At 39.7% G+C, this 17,706-nt stretch overlaps 1 protein-coding gene across 5 annotated transcripts in view; it reads right to left on the reverse strand.

Annotated features, from left to right (window-relative positions):
* The window catches only part of RALGAPA2 (Ral GTPase activating protein catalytic subunit alpha 2), a 328,251-nt gene that overhangs the window by 244,186 nt on the left and 66,359 nt on the right, over positions 1-17,706 (reverse strand). For all 5 annotated transcript variants that reach the window (XM_007961465.3, XM_037993998.2, XM_073008650.1 and 2 more), the window contains 5 exons: positions 13,716-13,759; positions 10,934-11,111; positions 9,697-9,812; positions 7,276-7,414; positions 5,351-5,550 (listed from right to left, as the gene is read on the reverse strand). In XM_007961465.3, the coding sequence (XP_007959656.3) occupies positions 5,351-5,550; positions 7,276-7,414; positions 9,697-9,812; positions 10,934-11,111; positions 13,716-13,759 (677 nt within the window). The remainder of the gene's footprint in view (positions 1-5,350; positions 5,551-7,275; positions 7,415-9,696; positions 9,813-10,933; positions 11,112-13,715; positions 13,760-17,706) is intronic.

Here is a 17,706-nt window from a genome sequence, read left to right on the forward strand (position 1 = left end):
TTCATGCAATCACTCACAAAGCTTAACACTGATTTCTGCTCTCATATCCACATAGAATTAAAGGTTTCCCCCAAACAAAATATACGTATAATTTTGCTTCATCTTTGCAAACTCCATTATTACTTTTGAGTGTCAAAAACACATAGCCCAAATACAACTAAAATTTACCTACTGTGAATATTTTTTACAAGAAGAGATAAGATATGAATAGTGCAAAACTAATTTCAGTAACTACCAAGCACAGTTTGAAAACAAAACAGATATCCAATAGTAATCTCTAGAGAAAATTAAAGGAATATTATACTTGAAATAATTTTTCTCTTCATGCCTTAGTTACTAAGCCTGTGTGGCTTATCAAAGGCACTATCACACTGTGAGATGTGCTCACCTATGGAAATTATTTTATCTTTTTGACGGATCCACTATCTTCCACAGGAAAATAACACTTTATTCATTTTATTCTTTTTTTTATCTGAAGCTTCAGTAGGAATGGCCCAAGGATGAGTATAGCACAGAAAGAAGAGGCCCAAACTAAGAATCAAAAGACTTGCTTCTCCACATTCCTAACTGTAACGCGAGTCATGCAACTCACTTGGATTTCACATATACACACACATATATGTTAATTTGTAGGACACAGAGGCTAGATTAGGTCTAAAGTCTCTTATGGCTCAATAACCTGTGACTTTTTGACCTAGAACTCCCATTTTCCCCACAAACTAAAAAAGAAAAAAAAAAATGCACATACATAGCAAATTAAAGATGACTACAAATTCTTTAACACTCCTTCCACAGAGACATGAGGCCCATGTCCCCTCCCTTTCATCCTCATGGACTGTATGACTGCTTTAGCCAGTAGAATAGAATGGAAGAGACCTGTGCCAGTATCAGACTCAGGCCCAAGAGGCTGTTGGTTAACAATTCCCATCTCTTGAAACATTTCACTCTTGGAGCCCTGTGCAGGCATATAAGAAGTCCAACTACCTTGTTAACCAGAAAACAGAACAAGAAGTCCCAGATGAACCCAGCTTTCCTTTCCAACTGCCCCCATCAAGTAGCAGGCATGTGAATGAAATCATCTTGGACCTTGCAGACCAACCAGCACTGGTGGGCTGAATAATGACTTCCCCAAGGATGTCCTAATCCCCAGAACCTGTGAATGTGCTACCTTCCATGGCAAAAGAGACACAGCAGATGTGATTAAGTTAAGGCTGTTGGGATAGAAAAATTATTTTGGATTATCCAAACGGTCCCAATATAATCCAAGGGTCCTTATAAGAGGGTGGCAGGAGGATAACAGACAAAGAAGGCTAAGTGATGATGGAAACTGGGAGAAAAGGTGGTGTGATGCAGGGCCACAGCCAAGGAATACAGAAGCTGTACACGGCAAGAACACAGGATTCTAGAAGTTGGACATGGCAAGAACACAGGATTCTCCCCTAGAACCTCAAGAAGGAACACAGATCTGCCAATAACTTGATTTTGGATTTCAGACTTTCAAAACCGTAAGATAATAAATTTGTACTGTTTCAAGACATTAAGTTTGTGAGAATCTGCAACAGTGGCAGTAAGAAACTAATATAACAACTTACTGTGAGGTATAGTGGCAGTCTCTAGAATGGTAGTGGCCATTTCTAGGGACAGTCATCTGCAGGGTGTGATGGCACAGAGGGTACAAATGGCTGTCAGCCCAGCACTCTTTCTCCCTCCCTAACAGAACCTCAGTCCTCTGTGTGCCGCCTCCTATGCACCTCAACTGACTCACAGGAAGCTGATCCCATCCACAGTACTAAGGGACCAATCTGTTTTGTGGAGGCCAATCATGACATCTCCTGGCCCACTCACGCACCCAGCTTTAAGCGAATCAGTTTCTTGTTACTGTTCCGGGGGAGGCAGGTAACGTAAGTTGTTCCACTCAGACAAACGGAAAGGGCTTTATATTTCTGGATCGCCTCTAAATGTGAACAAGAAAAGCAGTGCCCCAGCTGTTGGTAGCCATCTTACAATCAAGGGGGAAGTTGCTGTAGACAAAGCTGTCAGAGGGAAAGGGCAGAACAGTGAGGAGAAGACCACAGAGAACCAGGGAGAATGCCTGAGTGAACCGTATTCTCAGCCAGCCTCACCATGTGCTTCTTTTTAGTAAGATCAAAGTATTTATTTTATGTTTAAGACAGTTTGAGCTGTGATCCTTTTTCCATGAGGATGATGGGAACCATCCTAATTGATTCCGAAGTTCCAACCTTTAAGACGTTAAAAAAGCTAGACAGTAAAAGTAGATGACTCACAACTGTGAAGAGTCAACTAAAAGAAAAAATCAGAACCTGAAAGCAGTGGTTAATTTGCTGTTCTTTCTACTTCTCATCATCCAGATGTACTTTTCAAGAATGAGCTACTTATTTTCAGTAAATACAGGTGATGGTTTTCTGATCTTTTTAAACCAGAGAGGAAAGGTTACACCCCTTAATTAAGACTTTTTTGAACTGAGTGACAATCGCTTCAGATGTGATGTAAATTTACCAAAGAGCATGACTGCGTTTCCTACACATAATTTCATACAGATTTTTGTCTACCTGATAAGTGAACAAAGGTATCTCATTGTGGTTCAGAACTAACTGCATTTCTCTGACGGCCGATAAAATCAGGGGTCCCTGTAGTCTGCCTTCTATGAGCCGCCCTTTCATCTCCTTTGTCCATTTTTCAGTGGGGTTGTCTTCTTACCAGTTCGTGGGTACTCTTTATATAGCAGAGATCTTAACCCTTTTAATAGTCACAATGTTACTTCATAGCCTATTGATTGGATCTGGCCTTATGTAGTCTTTTGACACAAAAATCTTTCACTGTTTTTTTTTTTTAAATAAAGTCAAACCTCATTTCTTCCATGGCTACTGGGTCTTTCTCTCTCTTTTTCTTTCTTTCCTTTTTTTTGTTTCCTTTTCTTTCCTTTTTTTGTTTCCTTCCTTTCTTTCCGTTTTCTCTCTCTTTCCTTCTTTCCTTGCTTCCTCCCTCCTTCCTTCTCTTTCTCTCTTTCCTCTTTTTTGAAATGGGAGTCTCGCTCTGTCGTCCATACTGGAATGCAGTAACACAATCTCTGCTCACTGCAACCTCCACCTCCCAGGTTCAAGCGATTCTCCTGCCCCAGCTTCCCAAATAGCTGGGATTACAGGCACCTGCCACCATGCCTGGCTAATTTTTGTATTTTTTGTAGAGACAGCATTTCACCATGTTGGCCAGCCTGGTCTCGAACTCCTGGCTTCAAGTGATCTGCCTGCCTTGGCCTCCCAAAGTGCTGGGATTACAGGTGCCCAGCCTACTGGGTCTTATTTCTACCTAAGGTAGTCTACCACTTCCCAAATTTAGACACTCTCCTGGATTTTCCCTTCTCTTACATTTTTTTTCTTTTCTCTTTTTTTTTTTTTTTTTTGAGACAGAGTCTCGCTCTGTTGCCCAGGCTGGAGTGCAGTGATGCAGCCTCAGCTCACTGCAAGCTCCGCCTCCTGGGTTCACGCCATTCTCCTGCCTCAGCCTCCTGAGTAGCTGGGACTACAGGCGCCCGCCACCGCGCCCAGCTAATTTTTTGTATTCTTAGTAGAGATGGGGTTTCACCGTCTTAGCCAGGATGGTCTCGATCTCCTGACCTCATGATCCGCTGGCCTCGGCTTCCCAAAGTGCTGGGATTACAGGCGTGAGCCACTGCACCCAGCCTACATTTTTTCAGTATTTTGTTTTTATTGTAGACCTTAAATCAATCTGTCGTTTGCTTCAGTATGTTGTAAGAGACTAGCCAATTATTCCAACACCATTAATTAATGATTCTTTCTTTTAATCTTGACTGACATCCTGTTGGGGGATGTGTGTGTGTGTGTGTGTGTGAAGGAGAGAGAGAAAGAGATTGCAGGATTGCAGATTTGATTAGATGTTCAACACTAATCTCAGTCTCATTCCTTTGAAGTAACCTGTCTGGAAACTTATACCACTGTCTCTTAATTCCTGAAAATCAAATGTCTGTTTAGGTTTGTGTCTTGATAATTTTTCCTGGGACTCAAAGACCCTTTAAGTTTGAGGCATGCCTTTTTTTTTTTTTTTTCCAGTTCAGATAAACTTTTATTATTATTTGTTCAATTATTTTCATTCTCTTCTTCTTCCACCCACCTAATATTTGTAAGGTAGGGACCTGTCCTTAGATCTTGTCTACTAATTTCTGAGTTCTATCTCTCTAAATTTTTAGTCACTGTGGTGGGATGTTTTTTCAGAAAACTAATTTTTTTTCTCAGCAATAATCATTACCATTTTCATTTTATTTACTAATTTTTCTAACTAAGACATTCAAAGGTTTCTTAAAACTTTCTTCCAGCAAGTCTTTCATTGTTCTTACTGCAACCGCACTTCCCTCAGATTTTGAAAATAGGTTTCTCCTCTCACTCTTCAGTGACTTCTCCCCAGAGGAGCCACATGCTCTAGACTGTTTGGTGTTCCTCCATCAAGGTTCCTAATAACCTTGAAGCACAAGAGCCACTTATCTGCCTCCTCAGGTCTGTGCATTCTTTCAGCTCAGGCCTAGGTCGGACTTCTGGGACTTCCAGGACATCGGCAAATCTCCAGTCAGTGGACCACACTTCCTATCCCTGTTCTTGGGGACAATAAACAAAAGAGCACACGACACCATGATCCCTTAGTGAAGTGGCTGCTCTGTGACCTCCACAAATGGTAGTGCTCCACCAAGTCCCTAAGCAACTCAGCCTGTTGGGAAAGCCCCCATTTGTGTATGGCTGACCAAGGCCAAGAGAGAAAAAGCACAGCAGGTCCCATACAAGGAAAGGTCTCTTCTGAAGGCCTCAGGGAAGAGGTAGCCTCCTCTTCTAGGGGCCCCACCATTGCTCAACAGCCAGCCCAAAATCCTGAGCTGCTGATCTACTTCCCTCTCCTGAGATGCCGGAGGGCGCCTGGCAACCTCACAGGTCCTCACCATGGGCCACTTACAGTTTCCTAAGAGCCTTCCAGCTATTGGGGCTTGGTGAAGGCAAGACAGGCCTCTGTTCTCATGCTCAGAGGCCACTGGTACTCAAGTGAGGAGAATGAGGAGGAGCCAGGAGTGTGCACACAACAGCCATCTTCTCAGAATGGCTCCCAAGACTGCATCATCATGGCAATCCCAACAATGCACAGCAAGTGATTCAAACTCACAACTCCCTCTGAAACCTCGGCATTACAGACAGGGTAGGCCAATAAAATCACTTACCTATAACCAACAACCTAGAAGAACCAATAACTCTAATAATCAATAACTCCAGCTATGTTCCAGTGTATTTTATTACAGAAGCATTAACAGATAAAAAGATGATGAACGGCATACCTGGATGATTTTAGGCAATACATCAACTCCATTTTTAGTGTTCTGTGTTGCAGTTAGATACTTTTTTTCCAAAAAGAAGGTTACAATCCACTTAATAAAAACAACACGAGCTGTCATATATGGAATTTTTGTACTGTAAATGTTCTCATTGTCTCGAGTTGTAGTAATGTACACTGGCTTTGGTCTCAAATGGGGGATGTCTGGTAGAAAAAAGAACACATGATTGATTAGGCTAATAAATCATAACATTATGTAACCCCTACAAATGTTTTGGTTTCCAATTAAATCCAATTTTTGGTTGTCTAAATAGCAATTAAGAATGAACAACTTCAATGATTAAAAATGGCATTTTTTGGTAGGCTCCTTTCTGATTCCACCTTGTGATCTGACTGAGAATGGGTGGTGATGGTGATTGTTTATGTATCTATGATATACAGCTATGGAAAAACTAAGCTAACAACTATTTTTAACAATTTTGATAAATTACATGAGACTATAATAGTGAAAATCTTTTCACATACATTATACCTAATTTAATTTTATAGCTGGAACAAATGTAAACATATATATGAACTATTAAAACATAATTTTAGGTATTTTAACATCTAACATTGCAGCGATTAAATGCACTGAACTTTAGAGTTTTATATCCTTTTCCCTTTAGATGAATCCAATGAAACAGAATCAATGTCATCTACTTTATATTTAAAAGAATTCAGAAAGTCACATTTCATCTTTGAGGCAATCAAATGCTACCTTTTCCAAAGACTTAATAAGAAGTCAATTTCTCATTCTTTAAATTCCATAATCAATATGAAAATTATATGGTATTGGATTTGAGATACTACTTGCCATAAGTTCAACTCTCTATCTTAATAATTTTTGTATATCTGAAATACCTGTATAAGGCAGAAAAATTATCAACAAATAACTTTTAATCTAGGAATATTAACAATATACCATGTTTTCACAATGAATTTAGAGTACATATGAAATCAGAAACAAATATTGAAAAGATATTCACATATATATAGCTAAGGAAATACATGTCCCAGTGCTCCTAAAAGTCAGTAATTCTACAACTTTCAAAATGCACCAAGTTTTGGCTTCTCTTCCCGTGCGTGTGTGTGTGTGTGTGTGTGTGTGTGTGTGTATGCAAACATAGAACACACACAGCACAGGCAACTGAATCAGGTGACCATGTTCCCCAAAAGAGTAACATCTCATGTCACCATTTCCCCTCCAAAACTGTTTTTAATTATTCATTTGAACTACCTGTTTTAGATAATAGGGAGAGGAAGATTTGACGCCCACCTTCACCACTCTAAGGGATGCTTCTGTCCTCTGAGTCCTCATTTCTTACAGAAGAAAAAAACACTAGGTGCCAAATTAGAAATTCCTTTCTGTTTCCTAGTCCTCTGGGGCTTACTGCCCATAGCTTGTACAATCACCTAAAATTTGGTTCTCCATAAGCACCTGTCAGTAGTAGCTGCTGAATGTAGGACCCAGCATGAAAGAAAAGGCATACAATGGCAGCTGTTTGCCCTGGGCTGGCCTCCAGTCACTGAGCAAAACCTGAGGTCACCATACCCCACCACCCACAAGGAAAGACTTTAGGAAATGCAGAGATTTTTACATTAAAGGATGACAATATAATTATACCAAAAATATCATAAATACATTTCAAATTATTTCTAAGTATAGGAGTCACGGTTCCCTTTTACTGCTGTGAGCTGAGGTATATCTTAGTAGGTACAAATAATTAAAATCACTTATTAAGAAACTTTAAACATCTAATAATAAAGTTACCATTCAATACAAAAATAAAATGACAATTTTACTTTAAAATAATCAAAGGTCACTTTGAAAGAGACTGCATAGTTTTCCTTTGGATATCCTCTATACACGGCTCCAACAGTACTTACCAAGTACAGGTTTGTAGATGTTTGTTAACTTAGTAAATGATGGAAATAAATGAGGAAGATAATACTTTCGAAACAATGTAAAAAGAAATTTAAAACCAGTATCTTGATTCTCCTTATTCTTCCACTCCAAGCTCGCAGCCTTTGGATAATATGTGGAAAAGAACATATGTATATTTACATTTCAAATTAACATATACTAAACTGAAGTGTTGTTATGTTACTAAAATTCCTATCCTAAATGTAAAAAATGACAAATATACTGACAATCATGTAATGAAATAATAACAAAGCTCAAAAGATGGCAGGAATGAATACTTCAAAACAAAACAGTAACTATGTTAAGAACAGCATTTTTACTGAAAACCAAACAACTCAATGATATTATATCTTTTACAATGTGCTATAATATATCATGTCCATATTTTTTCTGTTTTTTGTAATTATCTAACATTTCTTGTGCCTTTAAAACATTCAGTCACGAATAATCAGGTGCTGTTTTCTAAACTCAGAAAAAGGCCATTTATAATAAATAGAAATTAAAGAAACAATCCTTCTCAAGAATTTCATCCAATGTTACCTACATGTAAAATCAATATCAAAAGGCAAAATCCGTGGAATCTTGGAAAATGCATTCTCTGTATTAAAAAAATTCAAAGGCTAAGATAAACCAGGCATGCCAGTCCACTATGGATTAAGTTTAAATCTTTCATAGTGTTGAGATAATATTCTCCCCCTCAAAAACCCATCAGTGTTTGCATAGTGGGAGCACTCCAAAACTGCTCAATATCTGGGACCATCCCTCAGGAGCCAGGAGGACAGCCTGGTTAAACAGGTGCAGTCACTCCCACATGATTTAGGGAAACATGGCCCTTAGAGAAGACCTGTCAGTGGTTCTTAATGTTTGTTAGACCACAGAGCACTCTAGAGCAGGGCTTCCCAACTTCCTTCCTGACATGCCCACTTAGAAAATGAAATTTGTGCAGCACCTGAGGTCAAGGGATGAGATGCTTTGGCTACCCCAGGGGCAGCAGGGCTCAGCATCCGTAATATGCCAAAAGCGGTGCTCTGAGAACTCATCTCAATCGACAGAAGAGAAGGCAGAAGGGAGGCACCGATATGCACCTAAAACTTTGCACACAATTAGAAGGTTCACAGTCTGCATGCAAACCTCTATCCTATATCAATTCCATCTGCCTTATCTGAGGTCACACAACTCATTAGTGACACACCTAGAATGAGAACCCAAGGCCCCCAACACAAGTTCTGGATACTCTGTTGATTTTCCAGGACAAATGGAATGTCCAAACATTTCTGAACAGCTGGCATTTGAGATGCATCTAGAATGGGCCATTAGAGTTCAAATGTGGGGTTTCCAGAATATGAAAGCATGCCCCAGTCAGGTTTTCAGGATTTTGAAGTCCTGTGTTTCTGTTTCTGGCTAAAGGGAAAGGGGCAAGGAAAGGGGACAAAATTGCTGAGTATTCAGAAAAAGCAGTCAAGTACTAAATCTTGAGAGACAGCAGAGAAAAGCACAGTTCCCCAAAGAAAACTAGAAGGGAGTGAAAGGAAGGGAGAAATGCCAGAGAAAATATCAAAAGAGGAGAGAAACTCATGAAGGAGGGGTAGTCAAATCCCCTCAAAGAACAAGGAGAGCAAAACCTGAAGTGTGCCCTCCTTCTGGGCTGACCCTAGAACCCTTGTGGTTTGGGGCTTGCCACTTTAGCAGTGACAGAGCAGAAGGCAGCTAACAGTGGGTGTCAAAAGAACATGAAGTGAGGATGTGAACTCAGTAGAGATTATTACTTCAACAACTCGGCTGTGAAGGGGAAGACAGATACTGGACAATACCCAGGACGAACTCAAGGACAACAGAAGTATTTGCTGAGAAAAAAGAATCAGCACATTTTATTCTAACTATTATTCAGAAATCTAGACCAGGGTCACAAATCTCCTATTAAAATCATACCAGTTACTTCAGTTCTGTATGCAATTGGTGCATATGAGAAAAAATAATACATGACATAAAGGAGGCCTGTGCCAATGGCATGAGGAGATTGCTCCATGTGCTTTCCTTCAGATCCCCTGATAACAGGTCTTCTCTGCCTATTCCTGTCCACCTGTTCAGCCTCTGGGCCCGCCTCCTCCTTCAACCTGTCTTGCAAGCATAGAGATTGGGGTAGGAAAGGAGTAAAGAGAGAAAAATGGTTTAAACACACTCACAAAATAGTACATACAGCTGGTCTTGCTGCAGTGACCTAAAAAATGGTACATACTCTGCACTTGCTGAAATATCACATAAAATCACCTCAAAGAAAAAGAAAAGGGAAAAAATACGGATACGCAGGGAGAAAAGAGGCAATATTACCTCTTCCTGCTGAGAATAAACCCACCACACTGAAAGAGTCATAATTTTTCTCTGACCTGAATAACCATATATTTCAATAGTATTTGAAGAAAAAAGCAGGTTTGGTCCTCAGCAATCTTCTCCCCCGATATGGCTGGCAGGAGTGGAGTGATTTCTTCTGGATATATCTTTACTGAAAGGACAGAAAATGATGAGAGCTCGTTCACCAAAGTTAAATTTTAAACAGAATTTAGGGTTTTAAAAATGGTCTCTATTAAAATACATCTCTCCATCCACTGAAACTGCTCACACTGAGGAGCACACTCCAAGGCAGTGTGCCTAAAGGGCCTGGAAACACAGCCCAGATAGATGCCCACGAAGCACCTTCTCCCGCTGCACCATTCTTTCCCTTTCAAATTTTGCTTTGGTCAGCCCAAGATCAAACGCCAGTCATTGAGCAATAGTGCAATATACAGTAATAGATCAATGGTCCCAACAGGCAAATTCCTTGAAAACTCATAGGACACAAATGGCCACCGTTAATAGTCCCATGAGACCACTATTGTCTTTCCATAGATGCTGCAGGAAAATACACAGTGGCAAAATAAGATCCTGTTGAGCAGATGAATGTCCACTTATGAACAACAGTGATAAGGAATAGACAGTAGCTTTGGATGGTGGAGTTTAATCTCATTAATAGCCAGAAAACCAGTTCAGACTTCCCATGTGTTTTTACTTCCTGCTACTGCCAACATCTGTCCCCTCCTATTCCTGCTTCCATCACTTCAGTAAATATCTCCTGTCATCATTTCATATAAAATAAGCTCCAAGTCTTTTGATTCTAAGGTGTGTAAGAATCTACAGTGAATGTGAAAGGGGAATAATTCCTCTTCAGACTCCATCAGGATTTCTATTCAAGAAAATGAAGGCCGGGCACGGTGGCTCAAGCCTGTAATACCAGCACTTTGGGAGGCCGAGACGGGCGGATCACGAGGTCAGGAGATCGAGACCATCCTGGTTAACACAGTGAAACCCCGTTTCTACTAAAAAATACAAAAAAAAAAAAAAAAAACTAGCTGGGCGAGGTGGCGGGCGCCTGTAGTCCCACCTACTCGGAAGACTGAGGCAGGAGAATGGCGGGAACCCAGGAGGCGGAGCTTGCAGTGAGCCGAGATTGCGCCACTGCACTCCAGCCTGGCTGACAGCAAGACTCCGTCTCAAAAAAAAAAAAGAAAAAGAAAATGAAAAAGAAAGAATTTCTCAATGTAAGTTCAAGAATAATTTCAACATGGGAGATCTGCTAACATAACTTACCATCAGCTACACTAGGGCTGGGATTGATGAGTGTCTCCAGTGTGCAAGGGCCCCTGGATGACATGACTGCTGGGAAACCAGGCACCAGGCAAGCAAAAATCAGCACCTGCTCTTCTGCACAGTTTGTCTGAAGTGCTTGAAGCCACAGAAGAAACAGCCTGATTCCTTCACATCTTATCTAAAAACAAAATTAAAAACAATGAAAATGAAACACTTAACATGTATTTACCAAAATGCATTACAATGGAGCATCAGTCTGAGAAAGAGAAACTACAAGTTAAAGGGGTGTTAGATAGTACACCAACTTCTTCACTTAGTGACAGATAAGCAAAGACGCTGCAATACAGCACGAACTAAGAGCCAGGGTTCTAGAGCCAAAGTGCCTGGGTTCAAATGCAAGCTCTGCCACTTTCTAGCTGGGACCCACGGAGAACCACTTAACTTCTCCATGCCTCAGTCTCCCCATCTGTGAAATAAGGATAAGAGCATTTACCACAAAAGACTATGATAAAGACTGAGTTAACATACGTAAACCGAATAACACAATGGCTGACTCTCAGTAAGCACTATGTAAGTGCTTCCTGTTAATAGTATCTTATTCTGTAAGGCAACAGTACCCATGGCCTCAATTATCCATAAAAACAATGACAAAGATAATCTCCCTCCAAATTTATATGTGCTATCACTATAATATAATATGTTGATAATGTTCTTGAGAATCAAAAGACTAGGAGCTAAATAAGACCTTGAAGGCCTGGCTTAATGAGACAGAGCAGCTCTCCTCATACCTTATGTCCCTATTCTATTTCTCCAACACCTTTGCCATGCTCTGAATTGCCAGCATCATGCTGTAGGAAACATCAACATAGGGAGATGTGTCCTTTTTCTTTCTTTACACTTCCAAATTTATCCCATTCCTAGAATTCAAAAGCACATGTCCCTCCATTTCTGTATTCCTAAATGACTGAAAAGATTATGTCAATTAAAAAAAAAATAAGCAAAAGAGACTGAAAAAATGTCACATGCAGCTGAAAGATGTAGGGAGCTCCAAATGCCAGCAACTGGGGTGACTGCCTCATCTCCTTTCAATTAATTCAAGGTGGTGCTGACTCTGCCAGAGCAAGAACATTGCAAGTCAGACACAAGGCTTTGCCATAAAACCAAACCAAAAAGTGGAGAAGAGCCAAAATAAATAAATAAAAATATTCTGCTGACTCCCAATAGAAGTCAAAATACACTAGGACAGACACCCCAGCTGGTGACAGTGTTGCCCCATTAACAGAGTAAATTCACAGCGTACTTCCAAACACGCTCCTGGACTCCACCACTGCTCCACTCAAACCTCCATGACTGCTCACACCTGCCCTCCTCTCGCCAAGCAGGTAAAATGAGTGGTAACATTACTATTCAGCCATCAGACTGAGAAGAGAAGAGAAGAGAGAAGAGAGGAGAGAGGAGAGAGGAGAGAAGAGAGAAGGTTCTATGTATATATATATATTTTTTTTGACGGGGGATGGAGTTTCACTCTGTTGCCCAAACTGGAGTGCAGTGGCATGATCTCGGATCACTGCAACCTCCGCCTCCTGGGGGAAAGCAATTTTCCTGCTTCAGCCTCCTGAGTAGCTGAGGCTACAGGCATGCACCAACATGCCCGGCTAATTTTTGTATTTTTAGTAGAGACAGGGTTTCACCACGTTGGCCAGGCTGGTCTCAAACTCCTGACCTCAGGCAATCTGCCTGCCTTGGCCTCCCAAAGTGCTGGGGTTACAGGTGTGAGCCACTGCGCCCAGCCAGCTCTATGTATATCTAATTAAATTATATTTAATTGAACAAGAGGGAAGTTTCTATGAAATTCTATCACAAGTCTCTGATTTTTATATGTTAACTGTATTTAAGAGAACTAAACATAAATAAGGGTAATTATAAACACGAGATTAACAAACTGATAGGTTTTAATCATAACCCTATTTCTTTAAAATAAGAGGGACAAAATACAGAATCTACAGTGCGGCTAGGAATAACTCCTTTTTTTTTCAACATGTGAGAAACAGTTAACATATCAAGTTTTAAGAGGCTGTGATTATTTAAGCTAGTATAAAACTACCAATATATTAGTTTATTAAAAGCATTCACACAACGTAATTAACTCCAAGTGAATTATCTTTCATAAAATATTCATCCCAGGCTGAATTTTTTCTGCCACTTATGTTTTAGCAAAATCTTATCTCAGCATCAAGAAGTATATGTTATAATAAAAGACATACCCATTTCAAAATAAACCAATTTTAACCTATAAATCTGCCACAAATAAATACTCAAGAGTGAGACCCTGTTGTTCTTTTCTCCCACAATGGCTCTCAAAATTAGTAAAATTAATTAGAGACAACCATAATTTTAACAACCAGGTTACCAAGATGGACAGAATCAAGCATGTGAGCTCTGAAGTTTAGAGGGGGACTGCTCTTCCTTTTTCTGATGATAAACTGGAGCAGTCAGTGCCTTGCCCATGGTCCCTATCCATACCCAGCAGAATCAGAATTAGAACTCCGAACTCTAAACTCTGAAGCCCAACCCATTTTCTTCTAATACCATTTAAAATGTCTCTCGCAATAAGGTATGATGTAAGAACAAAACCCTAAAAATATAATTTATCAATTAAAAATTAAAACTAAATCAAGTGGTTTTTAAAGGTCTTTTTTCCAAAATAGCCTAACATTGTTACTTTGTGGCATTAACAAATTTAAGAGTAATAAAAAATGCCATTACATGATAAAATAAATACCTTAGTAGAATTTCCAGTGTGTAGAAGCTTCTTTAAAGTTGAGCCTGAAAGTTTAAAATAATGAATTATAAATAGAGTATAAAAATGCATATCAAAGATCTATTTTAAGAAGAAAATATGTACTTATGACAAAAATATAATTTTTAAAAATAAAAGGAAGAAGGCTGACCTTCAGAAGCAAAGCAATGTCACGGAGGGAAAGACATTTTCAAGATAAAAGTACTTTAAGTATGTATCTCTTCAGAATTATTTTAAAACAGTCAAAATGACTGATATTAAGGTAAGCCAAATGCCCACAGTGGATTATGTGCATATCTCTTGTTATGCATAAAATGGATGCTTTTTTTCTTTTTAAATCTCTAAAGGTAAAAATAATGTAAAACAACTGCTCACAAAACAGTTTTACAAGAACATTTTACAAATACTCAGAATGGCATGTTTCTCTGCTGGCAATGACAACCACATTTATGGGGTTTGGTCCATCAGTAAATTCTCTAGTAGAGCACTTCGGTCACTGTCAAGGAGGCAGAATCAAGGCTGACTCGGAACTCCAGTCAACTACAAAAACTTTGGTGCTGCAGCCCACTAGAATGAGAAAAGCTTACCTTAGGAGGATGCAACACTATTACTAAGTCTTCTATAAGTGTGTTCATGACCTCAGTATGGAGAAATACAACCCCATCTAAATATCTTATGTAGCCTCTAAAACGGGATCTTAACCTCAAAAAAGGAGATGACCTTTTAAAATAGAAATATACTGAAAATCTGAGGCAAGATAACTTTCCTCTCAGTCAAATTACAGATCTTTTAAGAAAAAAATTACTTAGATCCTCTGATGAAAAATTTGTGATAGCTCTTTAACAAATTAGATATCAAGTCATATTTAGTCCATCAATGAATTTCAAAGAGCTCCTCTAACAAGGGAGCCAGTGTTTTGACAACTGATACAAGCCACAGCTACATTGATAAATACATATATAATAATTAAATGAATACTCTCTGTAGAAATGCATTAGGCAGAACAAAATCACTGACAATCTGAAGGAACCTTTTACAACAGTTCCACTGTTCGTAACACCTAACACTAGGGCTCAAAGGAAATTCATCATCATGACTCAGACTAGGTTCTAGCACTTAAATAACTTTTTTGTGCATGAGTGAAGGAAGCTAAAGTGTCTCCCCCTTCCCAACTTCTCCCTTCACCAAACCGTATCCAGTAGTTTTTGGTCTAGAGCCAGCATTTACTAGGCTGGCTCCTTCTGTCACAGCTAAGGTTCAAGTGTCCATCTAGCCCACACCTTTCCTCAACCTGGACCTTGTTCTTTATCCCCATGTTCATCCTTCTTGGACAGTTTGTTCTACCTCAGTTTAACATCTGCTTCATTACAGCTTTTGAGGACCTCATGGTGGCTGGCAGAGCCAACAGATACTAGACCTCCCAGGAGACCTAATGATAAAGTCTGCACAGACAGTTCTCTTTCCAGCCATCTGGCTAATCCATCATCTTACAACATATTCTTGGAAATACTTTCTCCTGGCCATTGTGTGTGACTATTGGTGCTTGTTAGTCCTTCCCCTTCTTACAATGGGTCCAGCTTGTTTTTGGTAGTGGTGGTGGTGGTGCTTTTTCTTTTTTCTTTCTTTTTCTTTTTCTTTTTTTTTTTTTTTGAGACAGAATCTCACTCTGTCGCTCAGGCTGGAGTGCAGTGGCATGACCTCTGCTCACTGCAACCTCTACCTCCCAGGTTCTAGCAATTCTCCTGCCTCAGCCTCCCAAGTAGCTGGGATTACAGGTGCATACCACCATGCCTGGCTAATTTTTTGTATTTTAGTAGAGACAGGGTTTCACCATGTTAGCCAGGCTGGTCTTGAACTCCTGAGCCCAGGCAATCCACCTGCCTTGGCCTCCCAAAGTGCTGGGATTAAAGGTGTGAGCCTCCGCGCCCAGCTGTTGGTGTTTTTTAAGTATTTGGACTACCTACAGATGCCTATATCCACTGTTCCCTACACAAAGAGAAGAAAAATACATATAGAAAGGACATTACATGCAGACACCTAGAACATGAGACCCATATTGGTCAATGGTCCCAAACTTTTTAAAATTAATCTGGTAATTTGTTACAGCAGCAACAGAAAACTAATACATACGTATTTGATCTAGTCTATTCTGTTGTATTCAAAAACTCTTTGGTACATGTGAAGCAGTACAGCTTAGGAGTTATAAGCCAGACTCAGAAGCTAGACTGCTTGGGTTCAAATGTAAGTTCTGCATTTATTAACTGTGTAACCTAAGTTAGTAACTTCATCTCACTATGCTTGAGTTTTCTCATCTGTAAAATGGGGTGACAACAGTATCTATCAGACAACTGACAGTGAGATTTAAATGAGTTAATATATACGAATGCACAGAACAGTGCCTGGTATGTGGTAAGTACATTTTTCATGCAAGACAGGGTATCAGCTATTCTCTAAGGAACTCTTTTCTAATTAAAAAAATATATGTATCAGCAAGAAAAACTTGTGCAGTGGGGGCACATAGCTTGAGGACTGGTGATAAGTACCTGAGAACTTTGCTTGGCCTCTGTAGGGTTTTTCTGTTTTGTTTTGTTTTGTTTTGAGATGCAGTCTCACTCTGTAGCCAAAGCTGGAGTGCAGTGGTGCGATCTCAGCTTACTGCAACCTCCACCTCTGGGGCTCAAGTGATTCTCGTTCCTCAGCCTCCTGAGTAGCTGAGACTACAGGCATGCGCCACCATGCCTGGCTAATTTTTTGCTTTTTAGCAGAGACAGGGTTTCACCATATGGTGATCTGACCACCTCAGCCTCCAAAAGTCCTGGGATTACAGGTGTGAGCCACTGCACCCAGCCCCCTATAGGTATTTTTTAAGGCCTTAAGTTCACAAAGATACTTCTTCTTTAACATTATCAAGTCATTTCTCATTTTGTTTTAATTTTTAAGTTCCTCTACATATGTCATGCCTGTGTGGATTATTTTTTATTTTTATTTTTTTGAGATGCAGTCTCGCTCTGTCGCCCGGGCTGGAGTGCAGTGGCTGGATCTCAGCTCACTGCAAGCTCCGCCTCCCGGGTTTACACCATTCTCCTGCCTCAGCCTCCCGAGTAGCTGGGACTACAAGCACCCACCACCTCGCCCGGCTAGTTTTTTGTATTTTTGTAGTAGAGACGGGGTTTCACCATGTTAGTCAGGATGGTCTCGATCTCCTGACTTCATGATCCGCCCGTCTCAGCCTCCCAAAGTGCTGGGATACAGGCTTGAGCCACCGCGCCCAGCCGCCTGTGTGGATTTTTAAACTTCTTATCCAAGCTATAATTATACCCACCCCACCTCTTCTATGCCTCATCAACCCTACTGGTTGCCACTTTATTGACCATGGGAATAACTGAAAGAATAAATAAGACCTAATTACTTGGGCTGATTCTACGAATTTCTAATTTCTATTGGCTTTTACTACATTTTAACCATAAATATCCTTTAAATGTAAGTCTTACTACTTTTGAAGAGGCAGTAAAAATGTCAGGGTTGGGACTAGTGAGAGAAGAGTGTAGACCCTGAACAAAATTTAAGGGATACCAAAAAACTCATTAATCAAGATAAGTACTTTCATGCAATGGTTTTTAAAAATTGCATTTTAAAAATGAAAAGAATCCATAATGAACAATATTAAATTTTTAGGGAACCTGAGGGAAAAGAAAAAGGGTATACTTCTGTATGCGTGTTTCTATGTATTTTTTTTTCTTTTACAGAACATTAACGTAGCTGAAAAATGTAAAATTGGGTGTATTAAAACTCATAGCATTAGTTTAAATATTTTATTTATAACAAAGAATGTATTATATTACTTTCCTGGCTCTGAAGAAAGCAAATTCATCAATGATATTTTCAAAATCTATTTCTTTGCTTCTCACTTTAAATTGGTAAGAATTGTCACATTTGACAATTTCTCTTTGACCAAGTAACAATCTTTTAACAA

The sequence above is a fragment of the Chlorocebus sabaeus genome, chromosome 2 (genome assembly GCF_047675955.1).
Source record: "Chlorocebus sabaeus isolate Y175 chromosome 2, mChlSab1.0.hap1, whole genome shotgun sequence".
Taxonomy (NCBI): domain Eukaryota; kingdom Metazoa; phylum Chordata; class Mammalia; order Primates; family Cercopithecidae; genus Chlorocebus; species Chlorocebus sabaeus.